Genomic DNA, 18476 nt, shown 5'->3' with positions numbered 1-18476 from the left:
GTGGTTTGGGTTGTAAATATTGTGGATATTGTATATATTGTACATATGATTAGTGCAAGGGTGGTTGGTTGTTTTTTGCTGTCTTTTGGTTTTGACCTTTCTTTTTAGAGTCTTCTGACATCTGGGGCAAGAAAAGACTGAGGATATGACGTCGGTCATGCGCATTTGTACCTTGACGTCCTGATGTCAGTCTTAAGCGCCTTGACCGACGTCAGCCTAATACTTTGATATTCGGGCCGACCGAGGACAGCGGACTACCCAAGTGTAAGAACTGCAGCAATGTGGATCTTCGAACATCTACATTTATGGTAGGTACAAAACTGTACTTTCTAGCCCTAGCCCATGACATTCCTTTTGTAGGTCATATGGGCATAAAGCGTGCCAAGAGACACAGTATGCAGAACCTTTATTGGCTTGGGATTGCAAGGGATGTAACAGGGTACTGTAGAACCTGTGAGTAGTATCAAGAAGTAGGCAAGGCAGGAGGCAAGGTCAAAGCTCCTTTGATGCCTTTGCCTGTGATTGAAGAGTCATTTCAAGAGAGCAGCTATGGATATCGTGGGACCTCTGATTACCCAAAGTTCCACAGGGAAGAAATATATCCTAGTGGTAGTAGATCATGCTACTAGATACCCTGAAGTGGTGGCTCTGTCCTCAGCTGAGGCAGAGAAGGTTGCAAATGCCTTGCTAGATATTTTTAGCAGGGTAGGTTTCCCAAGAGAAATGCTGACTGATAGAGGTGCCACTTTCATGTCAGGTCTGCTGGCTTGTCTGTGGTAGGGCTGTGGGGTGAAGCACCTAAGGACCACCCCCTATCACCCCCAGACTAATGGTCATGTGGAGAGGTTAAACTCTACACTAAAGACCATGTTAAGGGTATTTGCAGACCAGTTTAAGAGAGAGTGGGACAAATATTTGCCCCATCTGCTGTTTGCATACAGAGCGGTACCAGAGGAATCCACAGGTTTTTAACCCTTTGAGTTGCTTTATGGGCATAGGGTGAGGAGGCCCTTGGATTTGATTTATGATGAGTGGGAGGGTGAGTGTGAATCCCAAAAGGAGCCATTGTGGCATATGTCCTAAACTTCAGGACAAGGCTTAAAGAGCTGATGGGCTTGGCCCAAGGGAACCTGGCAGGAGCCCAACAACAGAAAAAGGTCTGGTATGACAGGAATTCACGAGGCCAAGAGTATGCTGTCGGACAGCAGGTTATAGTGCTCATTCCTGTCAGACATAATAAGCTGTAGGCAGCTTGAGAAGGACCCTTCAAAATGCCAAGGAAGGCCAGTGATGTTAACTACATGGTAAACCTGCTAGTTTGGAGGCAGAGGTACAAAGTGCATCATGTTAATATGAGGAAGCCTTACCATGATAGGAAGGCTGTTGTACTGTCTATTTGCAGTGGGAGGCAGGAAGAGTTTGAGGGGGATGTGGTGACTGATCTTCCTCAGTGAGGCTCAGACTGACACCTCAGTGGAAGGGATAGTAGTGTCCCAGCTGCTATCCCCTACCCAGGTTTGATAAATCTGAGCAGTGTTACAGGTGTTTAAGGACATATTCACTGGGAAACCTGGGTGCACCCATCTGGTGCAGCACGAAGTGGATACAGGACCCCAAAGACCTATAAAGCAGCCCCCTTAGAGGGTGTCTAAGGATGGCTGCACCAGTTTTTGTGTGGAGTACAGACAACTAAACAGCAACACAGAGTCAGATACTTATCTCATGTCTAAGACAGATGAAGCCTTAGAGCAGCTGGGTGGGGCTAAGTATCTGACCACTATTGATCTGACCAAGGGCTACTGGCAGGTGCCCTCGACTCCTACTGCTAGAGAGAGGTCAGCCTTTGTGACTCCTTTCGGATTATATGAGTTTATGAAGATGCCCTTTGAGATGAAAAATGCCGCAGCGACCTTCCAGAGGTTGGCAGATTGTATCCTTCCAGGAGCAGGAGATTATGCCCTTGCTTACACGGGTGATATTGCTATCTACAGCCATTCCTGGCAACAGCATGTTCAATATGTCAAGGAGGTCCTGGGCAGACTGCAAAGGGCAGGGTTAACCATTAAACCCAGTAAGTGTTTTGTGGGTATGGCAGAGGTCTCCTACCTGGAAATAGGGTGGGGAGCATTGAGATCAGACCAGAATGTGCCAAAGTGGAAGCTGTTCACTGTGTTAGCCAGTCCATTGCATGACCTTCCCCTGTTACAAAAAAGCAGGTGATGGCATTATTGGGTGCAGCGGGGTAGTATAGAAAGTTCTTTCCCAATTATAGTACAGTAGCTGCTCCCCTCACAGCCCTGGTGAGGAAAACAGCCCCAATAAGGTTGTGTGGATGCAACCTGTGAGCAGGCATTCCAAAATCTTAAAGGGGCTTTGGGAGGACCCCCTGTGTTAGCCAGTCCAGATTACAGCAAAGCATTTTTTTTGTGCAGGTGGATGCTTCAAACCATGGGGTGGGAGCTGTACTCATCCAGGTTTCCTCAGAGAGAGAAAATCACCCTCTTGTATATCTCAGCCATAGTTTCCAATCCAGGGAGGAATGTTATGCAACTGTAGAAAAAGAATGTCTAGCCATAGTATGGGCACTGCAAAAACTTCAGCCCTATCTGTATGGAAGAAAATTCACAGTGGTTACAGACCACAATCTCTTAACATGGCTGCATTGAGCCAGCCAGCATAATGCCATGTTATTAAGGTGGAGCCTAGGGTTGCATACGTATGACATGACAGTGCAGTACCATAGTGGGGTCAGCAATGCCAATGAAGAGGGTCTCTCAAGGCAGGGTATGGGTTAATATGTTCCCAGATATGCTCATTCCTCTCAATCGATGCTTCTCCAGGGTCACTTGAAAAACTAGCTTGAGACTTCAGAGAGGGGGGTAGTGCCAGCTGTACCAGGGGGGAGTAGGGAAGTGCATGTGTAACATTTGCCAGCAAAGTAAGCTGGAGTTTTCAAAAAATATATATGTCATTTGAAGATCAAACTGATTTGTACAAATGCTTGTGTTAAAACATGTATTTGTAAAGCTGCTGGTGTTAAACGTATCAACAGTGGGTCCTGCTGAACAGAAAACAAATATACATGTATGTCAGGCTTTATTTCTGTAACTGTTGAAACATATATATTTTAACAGAGGATACTGGAAGGAAAGGGGTTAAGCTCAGCCTAACTACCCTTAAGAAAAATAGCCTGAAATTAAATGAATTGGTTTAGGCCATAAAGATTTTATCTTACAGGTCTGAATGCAGCCAGAGATGCAATGTTTGTGAAAAGCCTTTCTGCAGGAAGGGTAGAAGTGCTGGAATTGTTTTATAGCTTCCAGATGCTGCATTAAGTCTTAGCAAAGTTTTGTGTGAGTATTGTGACACATCTGTGCTAAATCCTGGCTCGGTTGCTAGTGACGGGATAGTGTGTGAACCAAAGAGTCAGGTCACCAGATGTGATGTCATTCTGTAGCCAGCACTGAAATTGTATTTAGATACTAGTGAGAGATGTGATAGAGGCACTCAGCACTTTGTTATTGGACTTGAGACAAGACAAATTCATCTTTCATCTTGCCATGCATTAGCAAGTAAATAGAGAACAGTACGTCTTTAGCCAGGTAGAAAATATAGTGAGATTAGCTAAATATTGTTTTTCTGTATCTGTCTGAGTCTTTCCAACTGTGATTTTTTTATATTTCCTGTGAATTGAAACTCTGGTGTTTATTGTAAATAGATATTCAGCATTTTCATTTTTTTTATTATTTCTTATTAAATATATCTAAACCTTTCATTGTGGCTGGCCTTTTAGAAAATATTTAACATTTGAGAGTAATTGCATTTATTTAATGGCACTGTGGCTCCACATTCCTGAAAGTCTTGTTGCTTGGCTTGGAAGCACTACAATTTGTATAAGTATTAATTTTACAAAGTGTAATTGAATACTCCGGTAAGACGCTTAAAGTAGCTGGCTACTGGCAGTGACTCTACCTTATAGTCTGGGTGGAGGTGGCAAAGTGATTAAGCTGTGCCAGACTTTCCCAGGTGTGTGTATGTGTGAAAATAAAATCTCAAAGAGAGTGTGTATGTCAGCTACTTTGAAAAGGGACACTGAGAGCACTGATTTCACAGAGAGGGTGGTGGAGGACTTGGCTTGAAACACCTGACTAAGGACTTAACTCTATAGCTGTGTCAATGGGGAGTCTTATTTGGGGCCTGCAGAGAAAGTCCAGCCCCAGGACTGGAGTGTGTATTCCCTGTGTACTCTTAAGGGAAATTGTACTTGGTGCAGAGAGCTGCATCTAACAATAGTGTGTGTGTGTGTGTGTGTGTGTGTGTGTGTGTGTGTGTGTGTGTTTGTGTGTGTGTGTTTGTATATCTACTTTTTTCCCTCAGTGAACTTTCCCCACTGGTGTCAGTGATGAAGCTTGAGGCTCGTTCATCACTGGTCCGGAGGAGGGATGTTACACAAGGGTCTAGTTCATAGGTTTATAGGTTGGTACTAGGCTATTGGCCCTAGGGCCTATACAAGTCTAGCCATAACAATTTCCTGGCTATTTCTTCCCAGAATATTTACTTCCCTGGTCCCCTGCCTAGCAGGGCAACTGATGTGATCCCCAGGGTGAATTTCCTATCTTCCATCCAATCGTTAAGGTTCCTTTTGAAGAGGGCCAAAGAGGGGCTCAGCTTGCCATGTATAGGCAGTCTGTTCCAGAGTATGGGGAGTCTCTGGGTCAGGAACCTATCCATCCCTCCAGCATGTTGTGTTCCTTGTGATGACCAGGTTTAGATCCCTGGAGCATGTGGCACTGAGGGATTGGGACTTCATTAAGAATCATAGCTTTTCAAGTGATTCAGCATCCCCACCCACAAGCAAGACTAATTTTCCATCTGTTGGGGCTTATGGCTTCTACTATTACATTAGTGAGATACCACATGAGAATACTAGAATGGATATTATCCATCCAGAGCATTCACCCCCACTACACATCAGAATCCGTTTCAGTCGAGTATGTCTCCATCAACAGTAGAGGGCAGACCTTTCTGCCCACCTGTCCACCAAACCACAGTAACCAAAGATGCTTCCCTTCTGGGGGGTACATTTTAAAGGGAAGACAATTCAAGGGATGTTGTCATTAGTGGAGGCCAAACTTTACATTAGTGTCTTGGAGATGAGATCAGTCTTCCTAGCATTCAGGCCTTTCAGGACTTCCTACCATGGACGTAATTTCCATCCAGACATACAATATGTCAGTGGTATGGTGCATCAACAAACAAGGTGGAACACTTTCATATCCTCTTTGCCAGTAGGACATGTGAGTATGGCAATGGGCAATGTCTTCCCATCACTTTCTGGTAGCAACACACATTCCTGGGATGTCAAATGTACTATTGCACAGATTGACCAGTTGTATCCTATTACATCATGGATGGTCTTAGACAGTGGCAACAGAGTTCTTCAGCTACTGGGGGCCAACCTTGCTGCAACTTGTCTGCCTCCTACCTAAACAGCAAATAGAGCAGTTACTTTGCCCTCATCCCTCCAGAGAGGCATTCACCAAGAGATACCCCAGTTCGCATTTGGACCCCCCCAGGTCTGCTATACACCTTTCCACTGATACCTCTCCTAACAACATTCATTCAGAAAACCACAAGGTTCAAGGCCAAGGTGATCCTCATTGCCCCGTTCTGGACCCGACAGGTATGGTTCCCCTTCCTTTAGCCTTGCGTGTTGCACCTACCATGGGTGTTGGATCCCATCATGGATCTACTGAGTCACTCATCCTGGATGTCTGTACTGGATTTTCAGTCTAAAATGAACCGCATGGTTTATCCAATTTTAGCAATAGCCAGAGACACCAGGCTTTCCTCTTCAGGAGTTCATATAATGTCTTCTTCTCAAAAGGACGGGACAAAAAACATTTATAAGATCAAATGGAAAAATGTTCTGTTTGGGCATCCTCAATGGATTTGGCCTCTTTTTCCACCCCTGTTCCATGAGTACTGGAATTTCTTTCATAACTTTTTGGCAAAGTTCCAGTTACTCCTCTATAAATGTTCAGATGGCTGCCATTTCAAATTTTCACATAGGACATAATGATTAATCTATTGCTTCACTTAGAACAGCTAAAGCTTTCTTCAAAGAAATTTTATTGTTGAGACCTTCTGTTCAAGATCTGGTCCCCCCCCCCCATGGGATATAACGTTGCTTCAGTCATTGACTCAAAAAACTTTTGAGCCCGCAGCATTATCATCACATTAATCTGTATTTTTTCCAAATTTTTCTACCAAAGGTGAACACATCCTTCGTACATTAGATGTCCACAGACAGCTCAGATTTTGCTTGCATCATACCATAGACATCAGGAAATTAGACCAGCAATGTGTCTCTTTTTCCAAAGTAAAACTGGGACAACCATTCTGCAAGGTCATACTGTCTAAGTGGCTGGCAGGTAGCATTTCCTTTGTTTATAAACCACAAGGGTTGCCTTTGCATTCAAAAACTAAGGCTGACTCCACCAGAGCAATGGTCACCTTGACAGCATTTGCAAAAGAGTTCCTATCAATGACATCTGCGCAACTTGGTCAACAGGTCATACTTTTGTATCTCATTATAAACTGGATGTGCAATCCAGATCTTGCACATCCTTTAGCTCTGTCATTCTCAGGAATGTCCTTCCTTGAGTCCACCCAGGTCCTATTTAGGCATCTTGGAAACTGTCCCAAACATAGCATCAGATGAAAATAGGCAACTTGGATACAAAACTTATATATGAAAATGAGACAGCACAGATTTATCGCTGAGCACCAAGCAAGATCTGAGGTAACTAAGGGAAATGCTGCATCATGGGAGAGAGAATTCTTAAATGGGCTCAAGGCTGGAGCACTAGTACTACTGAGTCAGTTCTGACAAGAGGACCGAGGACCAGGGGCGGCTCGTGGCATCGGACTGCCGGACTGCAGCCCCCTCAGCTAAAAAGAATGAGAAAATGTAAAAAAAAAAAAAAAAAAAAAAAAAAACTTTTTTTTTTGTTTAAAGCAAAATTCGAGTCCGCTACGTGGAAGTACGCACATGCGCACTGTAACCGCCTCGGGCTGCGGCGGTTTTAAACAGATTTCTTTTTTTGTTTTGATTGCAGCCCGGCGGAGTAATGAAGGCATCATTGTGATGCCCAGAAGTCTATGCGGTTCTAAACCGCATAGAATTGGAAGGGGCTCGGACTGCGACGTCCGCAGGCACGTCATGACGTGCTTGCTGGGTTAAATGCTGCTGATTAGTTGTCGCTCTCTTCCCGGGCTTTATGTGCTGGGAAAAGAGCGAGAATCAAACATTAAGTCATTTGTGGGTTGATTCGATCGTGAGTGACTGAGTCAGTCACACACAGGAAGGATTTAATGTTAATTTAAATTTGCCATTGGATTTTTATTTATTTATTTTTTTGGGTGGCCTATATTTTGCTGAAGTGAAGAACAGAAGAAGAACTGAAGAAAGAAGTAGTAGTAGAAGAAGAAAGATGTTAGAAGAAGAAGAACAGAGACAGAGTGAAGGTGTAGAACAGAAGTATACCAAGTAAGTAGGAAGGGTAAACTAAGGGTAAGCTAAACGGCAGGGAAATATAGATACAAGAATAAGAAAAACTGAAGAGATTACAGTGCTATAATGACCTTCCTTTTAAGAATACTTATGGCATTTTTCCTGTTTGAACTGCAAATTCTGTAAATTCACTAATGAGACCAATGAATACTGCAACAATTAACAGGCAAGATTACATTCCCAGATTATACAGATTTATACCAGCAGGAATCTTATATATTAAGCCAGATGTCAGGCATGCCAAGGTTTTTGTATAGGTAAGGCAATTTTATTCTTATTTGTGAGTATGTATGCTGGCAGATGCTCCTTCTTCACCTAAGAGGCATATTTCATAAGAATGAAACAACAATTCGTTCAGCTATAGATCATAAATAAAAGTGAATACTCATTGCATGATTTCTTACATTCATATTGGTGGCTATGAATCTATAAGAACAGTAAATAAAAAAGGGCAGCTGTTAAGTTCAACCGCAAATGTTTGGATAACAGTAGTTTAGGTCGGATTTGGAGTCCAAATGCCAAGTCTGGTTGTTTATGTTATGCTATATGAACTTTAATTTCTATGGAGCATGTGCATTTATCATACTCGGAATGGCATCGTATTTTGGTTGTTTTCCATGATTTGTGCCAGACCCTGGTTTTTTGGACTTCCATATTGTAATCTTGTCTTTAAGAAACTTTTTATGTAATGCACATGCTTTGAGATGTTGTTGGTCTACATAACCTAACAGTTCTGTTCATAGGGCACTATATTTAATGCTTTAGTGTCAACACATGGAATACACTGTCTGTGTTTAAAGTGCTGTTGAGCTTTCATAGTTTCATAGTTAAGTACTAGGCTATCTGCCCTGGGGCATTTGTAAGCCTAGCTATAGTGATATGGCTTTCGCCACCCCATCTAGTGGTACAGCATAGATTTAGAATACTGTGCCTCTGTCAAGTAGTGACACAGTGAAAATTCCCTTACATAAATGAATTAGTTTACTAGTTTCACAGTGATTTTAATCTTAGGAGGAGAAATATATTTGTACTCTAGCGTGGTCTACAATGTCCTAATAACAATTGTGTTCTGCATTGTTAATTTGTATGGCTGCTGGCTTTCACTGGTGAAGTCTGTTGCTTGTTTTTCTACACTTCATTTTGTCTTGATTGGACTCTCATAATGACAGTTTGGCACCCAGGGCAGTATATTTAGTTTTTGTGGTTTGCTACTACAGGTGTGTGTGTGTGTGTGTGTGTGTGTGTGTGTGTGTGTGTGTGTGTGTGTGTGTAGGGAATACCTCAGGCTTGAACCCTGTACCTTGTATGCAGGTGTTAAAGACCTGAATTCCCTACCCACCACCATTTATAAAAAAAAATTGCAGATTTTTGCCTCATATTTGATCTGATCTGTTCCTCATAATATCTGTGGTTTGTAAATGTTGCAATGCTTGATATTTGATGGTGCAGTGGTAGCATTGTTGCCTCACAGCTGTAGGTTCTCATGTTTGATTCTTGGCTGGGGTGCCTTCTTTGTGGGGTCTGTATCTTCTCCCTGTGTTTGTGTGGGTTTGCTTTTGTGTCCTCCCATGTTACAAAGACATGTCTGCATTATTTCTTCCTGGGCCTCTGCTGAAAGCTTTTTTTTGTTCCAAGTCAGACTGTCCTGATTAACAAATGTTAAATAAAATTGACAGGCATTTGAATTTCAGACTTCAGGTTTCTGAATGTTTAACTCCTTGCATATTTGATGGTGCAGTGGTAGTACTGTTGCCTTACAGCTACAGGTTTTCTGGTTTGATTCTTGGCTGGGGTGCCTTCTGTGTGGAGTCTGCATCTCCTCCCTGTGTTTGTGTGGATTTGCTCTGGTGCCCTGTCATTTTACAAAGACATGTCTGCAGTATTTCTCCCCGGGTCTCTGCTGAAAATTGTTTTTGTTCTGTCAGCAGTAAAATTGACAGGCATTTGAATTTCAGACTTCATGTTCTTCAGAAAATACATAATAACACAACCGTAACACAACCTTTTATTCTAGCAATTTTCTAAGTTTATAAGATGAATATTTGTAATTTGTCCCTATTTTTGGGACTGTATTCCCCCATTATTGGCTTCGTCCAGTTTTTTTGTGCTAAGGTTGACAGCTATGGCAAGAACTGAATTCACTGAATATGTTTGAGGGCTGTATTCCCTCATTACTGGGTTTGTCCAGGTGTTTTGTACTAAGAGGTTGACAGCTATGGTGAGAACTGAATTCACTAAATGATAGCTATTTAAGTTTCAGTCTTCCTCTCTTTTACAAAGCAACTGATTTGGTGTAGTGGTATGTTGCTCTGACTGTTTTGCACAGGGACCTTGGCAGTAAAATGTATGGTGGTAACGCAGCATTTCTTTTTCACAAAGCAGCTGATTTGGCATAGTGGTATGTTGCTCTGACTGTTTTCCACAGGGACCTTGGCAGTAAAATGTATGGTGGTAACACAGCATTTTATTCTAGCAACTTTCCAAGATTATACAAGCAATGTTTAATGTGTCCCTGGTTTTTGGGCTTTTGCCCCCCCCCAATACATTTTGGCTTTTTCCAGTTTTCTTGTGCTGCGAAGTTGAGATGCAGTTGAGTATTGAGCAGATTTTACAAGGAGCTGAGAGCTGCAAGGGAACAGAAGTTTAGTGTTGCTTAAGTGAAGTTGGTTTGCCTTGTTAATAGCACAACAGGTTGTGTACTTGCATTTGATGCAGAAGGCTGTGGGTTCTACTCCCACAAGGGTGGATGCTGCCATACTGAGAATGTTCTCCTTGGTGAAGATACTAACTATGAGTCTGTTATCAGTTTGCCATCCATTTCCTCTTGCAATATTACTAGCTTATCATTTTTTTTAATGTAATATAGGCAATTTATTCCTGAGGGGCAACAGACACTTTATTTTTCAATGAAACCATGAAATATAAAGGTGTTTGCTAGCAGCAACCTCTTCATTAGTTACAGATTTCTTTAATGTGGAATTATTTAGATGACTTTTACTTCTTCAGAGATTGTGCATATTTACTGATAATGGACTGTAGAATTGTGCATATTTACTGATAATGGTGGACTGTAGAATTGTGCATATTTACTGATAATGGTGGACTGTGGAAGTCTGAGTAGACTTTTGTGATAAATGTTCTGAACTGGGCAGTTTTGCCATTATGGGTGCATGCGTTTTGTTTCATTGCTTACTGGAAAAATGAGGAAGGTGTATCAAAGAGCACATGTATGTTTCATATGTAAGGGGCCTATGATTTGAAAACAGCCCAAAATTAATCTGCCACTGGCAAAATGTATTTTCTTTGAATGTGGGTTTCAATGCTGTTTCAATGAATGTGAGTTTCAAGGGCAGATAAATTTTAATGCTAAGTTTTCATTGTGAGACTACATTGCTTTGTTTAGCAGATGACTTAATGTTTGTGCTGTAAAATACAAAATAAAACTTTCAAATGAAGTCTAACTCAAAATAGAAGTAAAGTTGTATGCACATTAGTGTTTATGGTAATGGAGTGAAATAGCCAAGTAATGGTTCATTGGAATGGCTGCAGAGGCTCCATTCAACCATGATTTTGTCAGGGGGGAAGGGCATTAAACTCAGACAGGCCCAGCTAAACTATACCTCCCAACTGTCCAGATTTTCAAAGAATGAACAAATTTTTGCTTCTTATTTTTGGTTTGTTCTTCATAAAATTTGTACTTTTCTGGCAAATCATTTAGGAATTAAGTCACTAAATGATACACTGAGTTTCAGACTTCATAACCTTCAGAAAAATGCATGCTAAAGTAAGAACTGTTCTATCAACTGTCTCAATTTATACAAGAGCAATTTTTAGTACTGTTTGTTTATATGTTCCCCCAATATATTTGGCCTTGTTCAGATTTACTGCATTAACAGGTTGAGAGGTACACGCAAATAAATTGCTTTACAGAATAAGGAATAGCCAACCTCTCAACTGTCTCCGATTTTGGCTCAAAATGTTGCTCTTCCCCCTAATAATCCCTCCGCAAAATAGCAATTTTGGAGGAAAACATGGAGGGTTTACAATTAAGAAACAACTGTAATAATCAAATTATAGATTACTTGAAATGCATGTAGATTATTTTATTTTTGTCAGCTGCTCAAGTTAGCAGTACTAATATTAAAGTGTCCCTTCTTTGACAGGCTCCCAGCTGTATTGTGTGGCTATTTTATATTTTTGCATCACATTTTTGGTCCATTTTTCATAAAATTGTGTTTTTTGGCGAATTAGTAACAAATCACTAAAGACTGAAGTTAGAAAATAATGACAGACATTTGAGTTTCAGATTTTATACCCTTCAGAAAATTCATACTAATGCAAGACCTATTCTATTGTCTTTCTAAGTTTATTAGAGTAATATTTAAAAATTGTCCTTATTTTTGGGCCTTTGTCCCACTTCTGTGCATGGCTTTGTCCAGATTTCTTGCTCTGAGGTTGAGAGGTATGAACAATGTGTCAGGGCCCAGTCAGCCAGAGACATTTCAAATTGTGACATACTTGTTGCACCCCACTCCCCCATGTAGTGACTCTGGATGTGTCCAAGCAAGGCAAGGAGTAGTTATGCAGTGTAAATGTGCAGTGTGTCCCCCCATCCAAGGTAGACACAAGTACTACAGTGGCTTTTCATCTGTCCTTGATTTTGCAGAACGGTCTGGTTTCTGTCATATTTTTGTACTGTTGATTTATGCTTTATGCTTATTACTCAGATTTATGATAATTATTATTTATGCTTATTACTCAGAAAGTGCCTGTTGCCCAGTGTTTAAGTAGCAATGCTTTAATGACCATAAGGTAAGCTTGTCTGAGATCGTAAGATGCAAGTAAGCTTTAATAAGCATACTGTTAAAGAATTGCCAACATTGAAAGCCTTTCTGTTGTTGCCATGCAGAGAATACTTGACTAGATAATGTATAAGCCTTGGGTATTCAAGGACTGGATTCCATTATTTCAAAAAGCTCATTACACTTGTTGGAGACTTCCAGTCATCTCTACAGACTTTACCCGTAACTAAACAGAATGCCAATCATGTGTGGTCCATAACCTGTACAGTAATCCTTTAAGCAATGTATCTTGAGCTTGTTTCTTGTTTGCTTTTCATTTTTTACTTTGATCATGTTTTCCCCAAGAAACAAGTAGATAGTTGTCAGGCAGCAGGTCTTTTTTGGATAAGAAACAGTTTTACAAGTGGGGGCATCACAGAGATTTCTACTTTCAGCATGTTACTTGGTACTTTAATAAAGCTGAATATAAATTATAATTAGAACTGCAGTGCATGGAGAAGTGGTTTGAGTTGAGTGCTTCTGGTTTTTCTTATACTTGATTTTGACTGGCATTCCAGTAATGTATTTAAAAAGTCATTTATTTTTTCATGCCTCACAACCTTTTGTTTCCATCTAGATATTAAGCAAGCTGTCATGCAGCCAATGCATTGAAATATTTTTATTCTTCTACACTTATTTTTGTCTTGATGGACTCTCATAATGATGGTTTGCCACCCAGGGCAGCGTATTTAATTAAAGTTAGTTTTTGTGGTTTTAGATCCTCCCCTTTCTCATTGCCCACACCCCTTCCCCTTGACCCCACCCATTCAGCTGTCTCCTGCAGCCCCCCTTTGATTTGAAGTCACCAGCCGCCACTGCCGAGGACACACATGTCAAATCAGGCAGACATTAATGAAATAATCTATTGTTATGGTAACTACAAAACTTTCCTTTACAGTTTTGTATACTTCTTTTGTGGGTTCTTTTTGAGTAATGTCACGTACAGGGGAAGAGAGCCTGGGCTGTCTGTTACTGGAAGATTCAGATTTTTTATTCCTCTTTTTATCTTTTAGAGGTTCAGGATGAGTACAGTCTTCTCTCTCTGTATGGGCAAGAAAGTCCTGAAGATTTATTTACTCAGACAGCTGATTTCTCCTCTCCTGAGCTGTCCAATCCACAGTCCGAATAATGGTGTGGGAGGTCGCCAGAGCTTTGTGAAGCTGACTGTTTATTGTATCCTAGGCATGGTACAACCCATATAGCCAAAAGGCTACTGCAGCAGTAAGGAATTCAAACATCTACTGTTACAGTAAGTACAACTTAGAGAACTGTATTTTCTCCCCTTCTTTTGGAAATGGCTAGTGGCAATTACCATATGCTTCCTCACAGACTGGATTTACTTATACAAGACAGGGTTTATTTGATACACTCCAACTGAAATTGTTTCAGTTTACTTCTTGGAGTTCAAATACTTTTGAGGCATCTTTTTTCTGAGGATATGCAGCTGGTACTGAAGGAGTCTAAAAAAACTGCTACTACAAAATTGTATATGTGCAAATGGAAGAGATTTTCTATTTGGTGCCATGATAAGAACCAGAACCCTTTTAAGACCCGATGTCTCTGGTTCTAGATTTGTGTGAGTTATCCTCTAGGTTTTCTTGCTCATCTATCTAAATTCATCTTTTGGTTATTTCTTCTTGTCAGCCTTTAATCCCCCTTCTACCTTTCCTCACGTCAAGCAGTGTTTGAAAACAGTTTTACATATCCATACACCTGGAAAACGGAGGGCTCCTCCTTGAAATGTTAACTTTGTGCTTGAAAAACTAACACTTTTCCATTTGAAGCAGATCATCAGGCTGATTTGAGGTTCTTGACTTGGAAAAAATGTGTTATTCATTTGCAAAAAGAGTGTTTGAGTTCCAGGCTCTTATGAGGAAACCCTACCACATTTTCCACAAGGACAGGGTTTCTTTGAGAACAAATTCTTTTATGCTTAACGTGGTTTCAGGGTTTACCTTGAGCCAATCTGTTAATCTCCTGGTACTCTTTTCAGAACCTAAAAACAAGAGAGAAAGAATCTTATATACACTGGATGTCCACAAGCAGCTCAGCAGCTCAGCTACAGCTTGGACAAAACAAAATCCTTCAGGAAGGATGGTAAACTATTTGTTTCCTATGAAAGTGGGAAAAATGGGCAACCAGTATCAAAACAGACAGTTTGTGGTTGTCTCGTGCTATTTCTTTGTACTATTCTCACCATAACAAGTCACTTCAGGCAGGATTAAGGCTCAGTCTACCATGACATTGGCTTCTTTTGTGGCTTTTTGGAAATGGGTGTATTCTAGAAGCATTCTAGAGGCAACAAGTCGGTCCAGTGTACATACTTTCACAGAGCATTACAAACTGATTTCCTTTTCAAGGTCCAGAACTAGCTTTGCTAGGACCATTCCCCAAAGGCTTTTGGATTCTTAATTCTTTTCTCTATCCTATATCATTCTAAAAGTATTACTCTTATAGTTTAGACTACTACAACAGTGATCTAATGTTGAATATAGTATTCTTGTGTAAGTTAATTTACCGTAACAGTGTATGTTCTATGTAGTAGGTCACTGTTGCTGTATTCATCCCTTCCCTCTTTCCCCCGTATTTGTTTCTGGTTTATTACCAGAGCATGGAATTATATACATACATACTCCTGTGTGTGTGTGTGTGTGTGTGTGTGTGTGTGTGTGTGTGTGTGTGTGTGTGTGTGTGTGTGTGTGTGTGTGTGTGTGTTCGAAGTTTTATTTTTCTTTCCTAGCATGTACCTTTCTTGACTCTAGCCTCCCTTCTTGAGGCAAGAAAACTGTGCTGTTTTATGTGCCTGTTCTTGAGCCACTCAGTAATTAGGGTGCGTAGATAGTGCCCTAAAGTTTTTAAATCTGGCATGTGGTCATAGCCTAGGCAGGAGATAACCCATACAACTTTGTCTACTGATACAGTGATCTATTAGCATATCCACTGTTATGGTAAGTTTATTTATACAACTGTATTTTCCCTGACTTTCAAAGAGGCATGAATTACAGGAGTACTAATTCCTCTTCTGTTCAGCTTGTAACACTACTTACTGACTTTTGTTGCAATAGTAATATTTTACTAAGTATTTATTTATTTATTTTATTTATTTACTAAGTGGAAAAGTAGTTAGATTTTTTGTTCACAGTTGCTTTCAGTTTTCCAGATAAAAAAATGTGTGTGTGTGTGTGTGTGTGTGTGTGTGTGTGTGTGTGTGTGTGTGTGTGTGTGTGTGTGTGCGTGCGTGCGTGTGTGTGTGTGTGTGTGTGTGTGTGTGTGTGTGTGTGTGTGCGTGTGTATCTTCACATGTCATGGCTGAATAATAAAGTGGCCAGTAAAATACCTTTTGTGGATTAGTGTCATTGGTAGCCACTGTATCAGCTATCTCTTTCATTCCAAATACAAAATTAGAAGTATATTATTTATTCACAGTTGAAGTAGTAAATGTCATGGTTCGTAGTAGTAAACTGTTTTTTCATGCTTTTGAGAAAAATTAAATGATTTCTTACTATTAATTTAGTGGAGTGTCCTATTTCCAACAAAGATTGCGACAGAGCATCAATCTCTGGTACTGATAAAAAGGCTGCTGGCTGTTTCTGTCTCCTGCATCACTTATTTGAGAGGACTTTTTCCAGAAAGTGCTTATGGGACACATTATTTAGATGGTGAGAGCTTCTTCCATTGATAATCTAATAAGCAGTTTATTGTAGAATATCACCTGCTGCATATTTCACTATATTACTATAGATTAAGAACTTGTTTAAATTATAGATCAATTTATATTAAGAGTTATGGTTTTGTATTATGTCCATATGTGTGTGTGTGGATGTGAGCGCATTTTATATTTACATATATATGCATATTTATACATGTTCATATTATATATATATATATATATATATATATATGCATTTTATATGTGTGTGTATATAGATATACGTCTGTGTCTATATTTATGTGTGTTTATAAATACATATATATATATATATATATATATATATATATATATATATATATACACACACACACACACACACACACATATTTATATATATGTATACACACACACACACACAAACATATATAATGTATACTTGTTGCTGCCTTCTGTGACATAGCATAATTTCTTACTTGGGTTGAAGCAAATCTTTGAGATTGCTTTTCCAGCAAACTTACTTTTGGATGGTTATTCCTGCAGATTCCTGCTGAAGTATACTTTGCTATATGGGTTATATCCTACGAAGGATGTAACAGCCAGCCAGCTTCCAAAGCATCAGGGCACATTCCAAGCACCAATACTGTTGGACAGCTCTAGCTGAGCTGATTAAAGACATGTTTTGGTGTCCCGCTCTTCAGAGCTCCTCTGGCACTTTCAAGGATCGACAGTCAGCTTGTGCTCTTCCTTTGTCAGGCAGAGAGGTTCACTTTGTGGAAAAAAACTTTGCAAAATTCAGGGAGCTTTTGACACAATTCCCCACATAGGCTTTGTAAAAAGCCAAACAAACTGGGAATAGCCCCTATGTCAGCCACTGGATTGCCATCTGGCTCACAGATAGGATGCAGATAAGCAAAACAGAGGAAGATAACTCCAGAAATAGACCAGTAGCCAGTGGAGTCCACCAGGGTTCTGGGCTGGGACCTCTTCTGTTTGGCATCTACTTTTCTGAAGTAAAGACGAATAACAAAGGGCTCTGTCTGACTTTGTTTACAAATGACTGCAAGCTAGGAGCAGTCATTGAATCCCCAAATGACTTAGCCATCCTGCAGGAAGGAAGATTTGTCCTAAATAAATAACTGGTGTCAAAATCATGGTCTGAAACTAAATGCCATAAAATGAATTATTGTATCCTTTGGGAAGTCATCTTCCTGAGGGAACAACCACATTGACAATATGTCCTTAAGAGATGACCCAGTTGTTTGAGATTTGGGAACTTATGTGGACTTTTGATCAACATGTGCCTCTTGTAAAAGGTCCTTCTATATTACACAACTTATAAACAAAGAAATTGTATCTAGATCAAGGGATGTCATTATCCCCCTTTTCTCACTCCTCATTAGTTCAGTCACTGAATACAATACCCCCTTTGGCATGTATCATTTCAGACACTTACAACAAGGAACACCCATAGAGATACCTTAATAAAATGATACAGTGCTTAAACAACATGTCCTACATTAACAGGCTTAAAGTTCTCTCATTATACTAGTCCTACAGACTGCTAAGAGGTGACCTATGTTTGGCAATGAAGGCACCCTCTGACTCATTACTTATGGATTTACTGCACATCAGGTAGTCAAATGGCATCAGACTAGAGGTTTAAACCTCTTCTGCAGCATCAGCAGAATGGTTTGGAGGGATAGCTATATTTCACAGAGGATACAGCTGCTATGGAACAGACTCCCCATCCACATAAAACAAAGTTCATCCCTGCCATTTTCAAGTGCACCTTAGATCTGTGAATGGGAAACAGACTATTCTGCCCCTGAACTAGTCCGTTATTTTAAAATCTGAGGTTAATACAGGAGTAGAAATGACACAAGACACCAAGGCTCAAACTTAACAATTTATTAAGCAAAACTTTTCTAAATAAACAGTAAAGCTAATACTAGATAAACAGAAATTCTAATAGATCATGTACTTACAAGCATATGCGTAAACAAAATCATCTTTGCCACTGATAGGGAAACTTCAAATCCTATCCAGCGCAGCTATCTGTTCAGTCAAGGCAAGGCCGACACTGGCGAAATGTCTCTAAGCTCAGTTCAGGCTGGTGCTGTGATCAAATCCGGATGAATGAATTCCATTTTAGCCTTTGAGCTTTTATAGTCTTTTTGAGTTGATAGAATATTGTAGAAAAATCTGACATTACAGGCTCATCATGAGTTGATGGAATATTTTTTCCTAAGTTGTAAACAAGCCTCGTAATGTCTGGTCTTGTGCCCTACTTCCCTTTTGCAAAGAACAGTTAGCTCACAACCTTGTGATATAGTTCCTCTTTGAAATCCCCACATTCTGGTAAACATCTTTTAAGCTGATAAACAACTTATAGGTTAACAAAAGTTCA

At 40.2% G+C, this 18476-nt stretch overlaps 1 protein-coding gene across 1 annotated transcript in view; it reads left to right on the top strand.

The window, feature by feature from the left end:
- LOC122800254 (HORMA domain-containing protein 1-like) overlaps positions 1-18476 on the top strand; it is a 2017447-nt gene that overhangs the window by 996445 nt on the left and 1002526 nt on the right. The window contains exon 3 of the mRNA XM_044069745.1: positions 15932-16076. Within this exon, the coding sequence (XP_043925680.1) occupies positions 15932-16076 (145 nt within the window). The remainder of the gene's footprint in view (positions 1-15931; positions 16077-18476) is intronic.

This window comes from Protopterus annectens, chromosome 4.part0, assembly GCF_019279795.1.
Source record: "Protopterus annectens isolate FY-2018-M chromosome 4.part0, PAN1.0, whole genome shotgun sequence".
Lineage (NCBI taxonomy): Eukaryota > Metazoa > Chordata > Ceratodontiformes > Protopteridae > Protopterus > Protopterus annectens.
The sequence above is the reverse complement of the archived record's forward strand: the minus strand, read 5'-3'. Positions and strand labels throughout refer to the sequence as shown.